This window comes from Somniosus microcephalus, chromosome 7 (assembly GCF_052327205.1).
Source record: "Somniosus microcephalus isolate GS21.2 chromosome 7, FLI_Smic_1.0, whole genome shotgun sequence".
In the NCBI taxonomy this organism is placed as follows: domain Eukaryota; kingdom Metazoa; phylum Chordata; class Chondrichthyes; order Squaliformes; family Somniosidae; genus Somniosus; species Somniosus microcephalus.
Window position 1 is genome coordinate 57570901 of NC_140993.1, and position 11500 is coordinate 57582400.

Sequence of the window (11500 nt, forward strand, 5' to 3'; positions counted from 1 at the left end):
TAAGAACTTCCTGAATTCTTCGGACACAAATTGCGGTCCATTATCAGAACAGATCTGTTCCGGCAGCCCATTCCTGGCAAATATGGTCCTTAATACTGTGATGGTTTTTTCCGTGGTGGTGGAGGACATCTTTATTACCTCCGGCCACTTGGAGTGTGCATCAACCGCGATTAAGAACATTGAGTCCATAAATGGACCAGCAAAGTCAATGTGTACCCTTTGCCAGGGAGATGAGGGCCACTCCCATGGATGTAGAGGGGCTTGGGGTGGAGCGTTTTGGACCTTCTGGCATCCTAGGCAGCTCTTGGTCATTTCTTCTATGTCTCCATTGATACCTGGCCACCATACAAATGCTCTGGCTAGGTTCTTCATTTTCACTCCACCCAGATGCCCCTCGTGAAGCTCCTTTAGCACTTTTTCCTGGAGTTTGGGTGGAATCACCACTCTGGATCCACACATCAAGGTTCCTCGGCATACCGACAGCTGTTCTCTTCTTTGCGAGAATGCTGGCAACAGTGGTTCGCCATGTGCTGGCCATCCCTTCACCATTAAGTTGTAGACTCGTGAGAGAGTCGGGTCATTTCTCGTTTCCTTTTCAATGGCAGGATTTGTTACTGGTAGACATTCCACTATGGTTGAGTGGAACATCTCCACTGGGTCTACTGTAGGTGCCTCTTCTACCGTTGGCAACGGTAGGCGCGATAACCCGTCAGCATTCCCATGCTGTTTTGATCCTTTGTATTCTATGTTGTATTGGTGTGCCCCTAGAAAAAGGGACCACCTCTGTAGCCTTTGCGCTGTCATAATGGGAACACCCTTTTTAGGGTTGAATATGGAGATGAGGGGTTGATGGTCAGTCAACAAGGTAAATTTTTGTCCGTGTAGGTAATGGTTGAATTTCTTCACTCCCCATACCAGGCTGAGTGCTTCCCTGTCGATTTGGGCATAGTTACGCTCAGCTGAGTTCAATGAGCGTGACGCAAAAGCTATTGGCCGTTCCGAGCCATCAGGGAATTTATGCGGTAATACTGCTCCGATGCCGTAAGGGGATGCATCGCACGCCAGTCTGATTGGCAGTGATGGGTTGTAATGAGCCAAAACTTCTTTGGACGTGATTAAGTCTTTGCATTTATGGAAGGCACGTTTACAGTCTTCGCTCCATTTCCAAATTACTCCTGTTTGTAGCAGTTCATTAAGAGGGTGTAGAAGAGTTGATAAGTTCGGTAAAAATTTATGATAGTAATTTATTAATCCCAGGAACAACCTTAATTGTGAAACATTTTCAGGTGCTGGGGCTTTTATGACCGCTTCAATTTTTTCAGGTGACTTATGCAACCCTTCCTTATTAATTATGTGGCCACAATATGATATTTGATTTTGGAAAAATTCGCACTTGGGGCGATTTGCTCGTAGGCCCCGTTCTCTCAGCCTAGTGAGCACCTGCTCCAAATTGGCAAGGTGCTCGTTGTCGTTTTCTCCTGTTACAAGGATGTCGTCTAGGTAGCATTGAGTCCCCGGAATCCCTTGGAGGACTTGCTCCATAGCTCTTTGCCAGATAGCTGGAGCGGATGCTACTCTGAAAACCAGTCGATTGTACTGGTACAGACCTTTGTGTGTATTTATCGTGAGATATTTTTTAGAGGCCTCTTCAACCTCCATCTGTAGATATGCCTGTGCCAAGTCAATTTTGGTGAAACGTTTCCCTCCGGATAGTGAGGCGAAAATATCTTCTATCCTCGGAAGAGGATACTGTACCGTGTGAAGGACCGGGTTTACCGTCACCTTGAAGTCCCTACAGATGCGAATTTTTCTCTGTTCTTCAGATTTATCATTATTCAATGCTTTCTTCATGACTGGAACGATGGGTGTTGCCCACTCGCTCCAATCTATTTTGGATAATACGCCTGCCTTTTCCAAATTCTCCAGCTCTGCCTCGACTGCTGGACGAATTGCGTATGGCACCGGTCTTGCTTTAAAAAACTTGGGAATTGCTGCATCTTCCACTTTTATTGAGGCGGTGATGCCTTTCAAGGTTCCTAGTTTCTCTTGAAACACTTCTTTGGCGTTGGCCAAGATGTCTTTTAATCGTTCAGGTATAACGTCATCATTGTTTTTTTTCTTACTGGTCACCGTTAGTGCCTGAATGGAGTGCCAGTCTAAACGTATTTTCCTGATCCATTCATGTCCCAACAGCGGTGGGCCACCATCTTGTAGAATGTATAAATACAACTTTTGTATTTCCTTGCCGTTGTATACAACAGGCACCCTTATTTTTCCTTTGGGGTATACTTTCTGCCCCGTATATGTTTTCAAGATAATGGATGTGTCTTTTAAAGGTATATGCGGAAATAGCCGCTCGTAATCCCATCGATTTATGACGGTCAGAGCTGATCCTGTATCTAGCTCCATTTTAACTGGGGACCCTGCTATCGTGAGGGTAACCCAAATGGTCTGGTAATCATCTTTGGCAAGTACATTATATAATTTGAGACAGCTTAGTCTCTTGTTTTCGGAGTCGCTATCGCTCTTCTGGTCTTCGGAGCTACTGTCCGTCATCATTTGTACCTTTCTGTACTTTTCTTTATTGATTTTTTTTTTCCTGTCTGTGGATTTATTTTGTCCAGATCGGCATACCCGGGCAATGTGTCCAATCTTTCCGCATTGCCTGCATGCTTTGTCCTTGAACCAGCAGTCCCTCTGGTTATGGGTGGATCTGCCCCAGCGATAACATCTCTCGAAACCCTGTGTCATTTCATGGGTGCCGAAGTCCTGTGTCTTTTGTTGTATCTCTGCAGCTCCTCTTGCGGCTGCTTCGTATGATACAGCCATACTGAAAGCCTTGTCCAGTGTTAAATCTTTTTCAGAAAGCAGCCTTTTCTGTGTTCCTTCACTTAAGAGACCGCAAACGAATTTGTCTCGAAGATAATCTGCTAGTCCTGCCCCGAATTGGCAGTGTTTTGATAGCTTTCTTAATTCGGTGAGGTAATCAGCGTTACTTTCATTCTTGTGTTGATTTCTCTTGAAGAATTTGAATCGTTCCACTATCAGCAGCGGTGTTGGGTTTAAGTGCTCCTGTAGGGTATCAACAATTTCTTTAAAATTCTTGTCCTTTGGTTTGGCTGGAGTGATTAAATTTCGTAACAGCCCGTATGTCTTTGCGCCCATTAGATTTAGCAGTACTGAAGCTTTTTTTTCATCTTCTATTCCATTTGCAGTGCAATATACCTCCACTCTTTCCACATATGTGGTCCAATCCTCTATCTCGTTATCAAAAGCATCAATATTGCCAGACTTAGGCATCTTAGAAAAGATATGGCGCTTCCCGCGCTTTCCCGCCGCTGCTGCCGATGACAACGCTGTTTCCCGCGGTTTCCGTTCTTTTTTATTTATTTATTTACAGTTGGAGACTCATTCCCGCCGGACTTTCTCTCTAGGTCTGAACGCCAACCTGCTTGCAGCGCCGGCCGTCTCCCGAGTGCTCCCTCCCCGTCTGTTACTGCTTGCCTCCGATTTCGCTGCTTGTCCCAGCTGTAGAGCCAGCCACTGGAGCCCCAGCCTGATGCCCAGGAAGGATTAGCGCAGTACCTGCCACCAGCTTGGCCAGCTGGTGAAACCACAGCTTCTTTCACTTTCTTGATTCTTCTGGACGCCAGAGGAATCGATGTCCTTGAGGTGCTGCCGAATTGCAGGTAAGTCCGTTTCCACTTCGTCGCCACTGTTGCGTCTGTGTGTTGATAGAGACACTGAAGACAGGAGTTTGGTTCATAGGTGTTTACTAAACAAAGTCTGGAGGGGAACTAACGGATACAACACAATATACAGGCTTATATAGCCCGAGTGGCCATTACCGGCATTACAGTACACATGGGGCTCTTAAAGGCACATACACTACAGTTTCGGTCACCTGTTCTAGTGTCTCCTTCTTTGGCTCGGTGTCAATTTTTGTCTGATTACGATCCTGTGAAACGCCTTGGGACGTTTGGTGCTATATAAATGTAAGTTGTTGTTGTTCTGTTGTACCATTTTAAGGTAACAGATGTGGGCTCTCCTGCTCATTCCTTAATTTAACTGGTCCATCATGATGTGCGTGGTTCTGCTCATGCTTTAATGTAACAAGTCTGTCTGTGATGTCTGTGACTCACATTGTCCTGCTGTCGTGCTTTAATGTTACACGTCTGTCTGACATGCTTTTTCCTGCTGTCTTGCTTTATTGCAAAACATCCTTAAGTAACATGTACTGTGTCCTGCTGTTATGTTTTAACCATACTCACTTTTTCCAGGGCACAATTTTTTTTGAACTCTTCAAAATGAACTTTATGCATATTAAGGGATCAAGGGATATGGAGATAGTGCAAGAAGGCGGAATTAAGGCAGAAAATCAGCCATGATCTTATTGAATGGCAGAGCAGGCTCGAAGGGCCAAATGGCCTACTTCTGCTCCTATTTCTTATGTTCTTATACTTAGCAACATTACATTGAAACTTAACTTGTGGAAACAATTCAAAAAAATAAAATATACACCTTTTGGTGTATGAGAAGGATTGGAAATGGATACTCAGAGAAGGATTGGAGATGATGGAGAGACTCAGAGAAGGATTGGAGATGGAGAGACAGACTCGGAGAAACATTGGATTTTGAAGAGGTGATTGTGCCCTTAATTAATAAGGCCACCCCTTCTCCCTTTGTGCCAAGATGCTAGCATTGGCTCGGTGGTAGCACTCGCACATCTGAGTTAGAAGTTCTGCAGGTTGAAGCCTCACTCTCGAACTTAAGCATATATTCTCGACAGACACTCCAGTGCAGTACCAAGGGAGTGCTGCACTGTTGGAGGTGCTGTCTTTCAAATAAGATGTTACGCCCTCTCAGGTGGCTGTAAAAGGTGCCATGGCACTGTTTGAAGACGATCAGGGTATTTTTCCTGGCCATCAGCTCAACTAGCATCACTAAAAGACTATTAAATTGGTCATTTATCTTTCTTTTTCCCTTTCCTTCTCTATGTCTCCTCAAAGTTTTATAGCTGGGAATATTTAGTTCTCAGTTTTGCCCAGCCAAAGTCAAGTTTCCATCAAGGCTACAAATACCATAAACTTCCATTGTAATTAATGCTTCTAGTTCCAGAACTTGTATTATATATATTTGTATTATATATTATTAGTATAATACTGTGTGTCAGCCAATGGCTCAGTTGGTAGCACCCGTAAATGATCAAGATGTTGTAAATGTTCTTAATGTTCAATAAAGTATATTTATAAAAAAAAAAGTTGGTAGCACCCGTGCCTCTGAGTCAGAAGGTTGTGGGTTCAAGTCCCATTCCAGAGACTTGAGCATAAAACATCTAGGCTGATACTCCAGTACTGAGGGAGTGCTGCACTGTCACAGGTGCTGTCTTTTGGATGAGACGTTAAACTGAGGCCCCGTCTGCTCACTCAGGTGGACATTAAAGATCCCATGGCACTATTTTGAAGAAGAGTAGGGGAGTTATCCCTGGTGTCCTGGCCAAAATTTATTCCTCATTCAACATCATACAAACAGAATATCTAGTCATTATCACATTGCTGTTTGTGGGAGCTTGCTGTACGCAAATTGGCTGCAGCATTTCCTACATTACATCTTCTGCCTAAGAAGAAGAAGCTGTTTGTGGGAGTTTGCTGTGCGCAAATTGGCTGCAGTATTTCCTGCATTACAACAGTGACTACACTTCAAAAAAAATTACTTAATTGGCTGTAAAGCACTTTGGGACATCCGATGGTCATGAAAGGCGCAATATAAATGCAAGTCTTCCTTTCTTTTTTCTTTCTTACATCTGTATATAAACACTGTAACTCTGAATGTTCATTCTCCTCAGTATCAATTTCCCTTCTTTATTTTAATTATTCTTTTCTTCACTATTCTTTTCATTAACGTCTCTCCATACTGCCATTTGAGTTTTTTGTAAATTTTTAATTCATGGGATGTGAGTGTTGCTGGCAAGGCCAGCATTTATTGCCTATTCTTAGTTGCCCTCGGTGAGCGCCTCTTGAACCACTGCAGTCCGTGTGGTAAAGGTACTCCCATGGTGTTGTTCGGTAGGGAGTTCCAGGATTTTGACCCAGTGATGTTGAAGGAACACGGATATATGTCCAAGTCAGGATGATGTGTGACTTGGAGGGGAACTTGGAGGTGATGGTATTCCCATGTGCCTGCCGTCCTTATCCTTCTAGGTTGTAGAAGTCGTGGGTTTGGGAGTTTACCATTTTCACTGATCAGCCTCTTCACGATACTTGTTTTTAACCCCTCCACCATAATCTCTGATTTGCTGCTACCCTGCCTTATTAGTATATAAATCCTGTCTGCAAGGACATTAGTACTGGTTCGGCTTAGGTAAAGACAATTCCATCTGTTGTGCTTTCACCTTCTCTGGAACTCATAGAACTGGAACTCTAGAACAAAGGAAGGATTGGGTCAAAGGGAGCGACCCACTGAAAGATTGGGGATGAAGGGAGAAACTAGACAGAGGGATATATATACTAATATACCAACTAGGGAACAGGCTATTTTAGATCTAGTATTGTGCAATGAGAAAGGGTTAATTAATAACCTTGTAGTAAAGGGGCCTTTCGGGATGAGTGACCATAATATGATAGAATTTTATATTGAGTTTGAAAGTGACTTAGTTAAATCCGAAACTAGGGTCTTAAATCTAAACAAAGCAAACTACATAGGTATGAGGGGCGAGTTGGCTAAGGCAAATTGGGAAACTACATTAAAAGGTATGACAGTGGACAAGCAATGGTTAGCATTTAAAGAATTAATAAATAATTTACAACAAATATACATTCCTTTCAGGCACAAAAACCCCACAGGAAAAGTGGTCCATCCGTGGCTAACAAGAAAAGTTAAAGGTAGTATTAGATCAAAGGAAGAAGCTTATAATTCTGCCAAAAAGAGTAATAAGCCTGAGGATTGGGAGGATTTTAGAATTCAGCAAAGGAGGACCAAGAAATTGATAAAGGGAAAATAGAATATGAGAGTAAACTAGCGAGAGACATAAAAACAAACTGTAAAAACTTCTTTAGGTATGTAAAAAGGCAAAGATTAGCAAAAGTAAATGTGGGTCCCTTACAAGTTGAGACAGGAGAAATTATAATGGGGAATAAGGAAATGGCAGAGAAATTAAACAAATACTTTGTCTCTCTTCACGGAAGAAGACACAAAAAACTTTCCAGAAATAGTGGAGAACCAAGGGTCTAGCAAGAATGAGGAACTGAAAGAAATTAGTATTAGTAAAAAGGTAGTACTGGAGAAATTAATGGGACTGAAAGCCGATAAATCCGCTGGATCTGATGGCATACATCCTAGGGTTTTGAAAGAGTTGGCTATAGAGATAGTGGATGCACTGGTTGTCATTTTCCAAAATTCCATAGATTCTAGAACGGTTCCTGCAGATTGGAAGGCAACAAATGTAACCTGACTATTTAAGAAAGGAGGGAGAAAGGAAAACGGGGAACAGCAGACCAGTTAGCCTGACATCAGTAGTAGGGAACTATTATTAAGGATGTGGTATAAAAGGGAAATCATGTTTGATGAATTTGTTAGAGTTTTTTGAGGTTGTAACCAGCAGAATAGATAAGGGGGAACCAGTGGATGTGGTGTATTTGGATTTTCAGAAGACATTCGATAAGGTGCCACACAAGAGGTTATTAAACAAAATTAGGGCTCATGGGATTGGGGGTAATATACTAGCATGGATTGAGGATTGTTTTCTGTCTGTTAACCAGAGAGTAGGAATAAACGGGTCCTTTTTGAGTTGGCAGGCTGTACTAGTGGGGCACCGCAAGGATCAGTGCTTGGGCCTCAGCTATTCACAATCTACATCAATGATTTGGATGAGGGGACCAAATGTAATATATCCAAGTTTGCTGATGATACAAAGCTGGGTGGGAATGTGGGGATAGTTCAGGAAAGTGGAGATGGGGTAGAAGCTGCTTCATCAATGATCTTCCCTGCAACATAAGGTCAGAAATGGGGATGTTCGCTGATGACTGCACAGTGTCCACTCACAACTCCTCAGATAATGAAGCAGTCCATGCCCACATGCAACAAGACCTAGACGACGTTCAGGCTTGGGCTGATAAGTGGCAGGTAACATTCATGCCAAAGAAGTGCCAGGCAATGACTATCTCCAACAAGCGAGAGTCTAACCACTGCCCCTTGTCATTCAATGGCATTTCCATCGCCAAATCCCCCACCATTAACATCCTGGGGGTTACCATTGACCAGGAACTTAACTGGACCAGCCACATAAATACTGTGGCAACAAGAGCAGGTCAGAGGCTAGGTATTCTGTGGCGAGTGTCTCACCTCCTGACTCTCCAAAGCCTTTCTACATCTACAAGGCACAAGTAAGGAGTGTGATGGAATACTCTCTACTTGCCTGGATAAGTGCAGCTCCAACAACACTCAAGAAGCTCGACACCATCCAGGACAAAGCAGCCCGCTTGATTGGCACCCCATCTACCACCTTAAACATTCAGTCCCTCCACCACCGGTGCACCATGGCTGCAGTGTGTACCATCTACAAGATGCACTGCAGTAACTCACCAAGGCATCTTCAGGAGCACCTCCCAAACCCGCGACCTCTTCCACCTAGAATAACAAGGGCAGCAGACGCATGGGAACACCATCACCTCCAAGTTCCCCTCCAAGTCACACACCATCCTGACTTAGAAGTATATCACCGATCCTTCATCGTCGCTGGGTCAAAATCCTGGAACTCCCTACCTAACCTTCATCACATGGACTGCAGCGGTTCAAGATGGCAGCTCACCACCACTTTCTCAAGGGCAATTAGGTATGGGCAATAAATGCTGGCCTTGCCAGTGTCACCCACATCCCATAAAAACGAATTTAAAAAAAGATCAGCCATGATCTTATTGAATGGCAGAGCAGGCTCGAAGGGCCAAATGGCCTGCTCCTGCTCCTATTTCTTATGTTGCTTGGGAGTTTACTTAGATTTTCAGCCCACTGCTGGCTAATTAAGGAGTGGAATCTTCTAGCCCTGGATTCAATTTCAGTGCTCCATGAAAATGTGCTTTAAAACTGTTAGATGTTTACTCTAGTTATATATTAATATAATAACTAACTAACTAGCTAACTAAATAAATAACTTCTATGGATGAGCTTGAGAACCACTTATGAATCCAATCAGCTCCTGTTTTATTTACAACCTTTCAATCTGCAATCAGGTTTGGTTTCAGACAACCCTTCTGCCTGTTGCAGGCAAAACATGAACAGGTGCTGCAATAGATAACTAAAGGTAAAAGTCTTTCAGAAATATGAATCCAGCTCTCCCAACTGCCTGGCAAGTGTGTCTAATGAATAGCTGAGCTATACACATGAGGTTTGCAGGGGAGACCAGAACTAGGGCCCATAAATATAAGATAGTCACTAATAAATCCAAAAGGGAATTCAGGAGAAACCAGAGTGGTTAGAATATGGATCTCAAGGACCACAAGGAGTAGTTGAGATGACTAGCATAGATGCATTTAAGGAGAAGCTAGATAAATAAATGAGGGAGAAAGGAGTAGAGGGATACGCTGATGGGGTTAGATGAAGAAGGGTGGGAGGAGGCTTGTGTGGAGCATAAGCACTGATGTAGACCTGTTGGGCCGAATGGCCTGTTTCTGTGCTGTAAATACTATGTAAGACTATGTTTGATTCTTCTAATTGCCCCGAGTTAGCTGATCTCAGTGGTCGAATAAACTGCTGACATTAACTAGCTAAGCTCACAGTGAAGAATGGCCACTAGGGTGAGGTACCAAGTGGAACCATACTTCAGCTAGAGTTGGCACCTTCAGAAGAGGAGGGATATCTGAATCAGTACTGCAGACTCAATCAGAAGAAATTCCAAATCCTATTAGGATCCACTATTTGAGAGTTGCAGCCTTTCCAAGTTTGTATTAATTAAAAAATATCCATCCTCTGTCACCCAACAAAATATACCATCTATTGAAATCAAAGATATTGCTGTTACAAATTGGACAACTGGAGGTCACTGTATTGCAGGAGCATTTAATGGCTTAACGTCATTTACTGTCTGAGGCATTGATTCAGAGTAAATCTCAGTAAGTATTTGACTTCATATGAGAAGTGCACTGATAGCTATTTTTAGCATAGATCATAATATGGTATTGAGCATATATTTACCACACACACGTATATATATATATTTTTGGTACAGGGTATACAATCTATCCCATATCGCCCTGAATATAGTTTCTGTTCAAGTTAGATGGCTCAGTCGGTCGTCCAATGTTATTAACCGTGACATCCCATCACCACAAAAAAAACAATAAAAACAGAGAGAGTAAGCAATGTAAAGTGTGTATCTGTCCCACTTTGGATCACATTCTTAGCTAAGGGGTCTCACTCATCTGACTTTGATGGTTCCATCTCAGCCCTTAGATGGTTGGTACCTGCAGACTATCTGTCACCCAACATCCTATAAAAATTCCAAGTGTATATTTGTTTTACTTACTTTCCCCTTCGATCTTTTCGCACGTCCTGCACCAGGTGATCTGCCGGGTTTCTAGTTTAACCTGAAAAGTTTTTCTCTCCGGTCGCTGGGATTTTTTCTGATAATATAAAGTCATGACAGTCCCCAGCTCCAAGTTTCGGATGATCCTGCTAACTTCTGCCTCCATCCTCCCATCTTCCAGCAAAAATCCATTTGGAAAACCGACTCTGGACACTGACATCTTCAGAGCATCATCCAATAGATTATTTATAATTTAAGAAAAGTAAATAAACCCGATTTGATTGAACAACAAAAAAGAACACGTTTTTAATTAGAATTCTAAACTGGCCCCTTTTCCCTGCCTTTATTTTTCCGCTGCAAACCAGTCTCCTGTTGGCCAGGGTAGGTACGCGGGTTCCCTCCTCTAATATATATTCATAAATAATATCATTAAACGTGGAAAAAAAATTGCCAATGAAATTGCTCCAATGTTGCGGTGTTGGATCCTTGCCTGCTTCCTGGATGTCTGGACGTTCTTCCCCTTACTGTCAAATCCTCGGTTGTACTGGCAGATGCACTGAAGATGGCTGAGTACTGCTGGAAACACACACACACACACAGATATATATTCCCCCCACACCCCCTCGTTTTTTTCTGTCACTTTTAGTCCAAGTGAAATCGACACGGTCGAAAGGCAGAGCCGAGCCCAGAGGAAACAGCACATACACACATAGCCGGAAAGAGATCAGAGACAGGAATCTGAAATATTATAGGATCGGGGGAGGAAGGGGGGGGGGGGGGGGGGGGGGCGGTGGGAGAGAGAGGAAAAAAAGTGTTGAAAAGAATGAAAAACAGCGACATCTAGAGAGAAAGGGTGAATACAAATAAAAAGGAGAGGACTGAAAAGGTGTGAAAGAGAGAAATATGAGGCAAAACGAATGCTAAGTAGGACAACTAATGGGCAAATGGCGAGGGCTGGAGTGGAGGAGGCAGACAGCAAGGGAT

The 11500-nt window shown here is 43.1% G+C and overlaps 1 protein-coding gene across 1 annotated transcript in view; it reads right to left on the reverse strand.

Moving 5' to 3' along the window:
- The window catches only part of LOC147114648 (1-phosphatidylinositol 4,5-bisphosphate phosphodiesterase gamma-1-like), a 326116-nt gene extending 314883 nt beyond the window's left edge, over nt 1–11233 (reverse strand). Inside the window, exon 1 of the mRNA XM_085992491.1 lies at nt 10517–11233. Within this exon, the coding sequence (XP_085848617.1) occupies nt 10517–10736 (220 nt within the window). The 5' untranslated portion in view covers nt 10737–11233. The remainder of the gene's footprint in view (nt 1–10516) is intronic.
- Nucleotides 11234–11500: the final 267 nt, after the last annotated feature.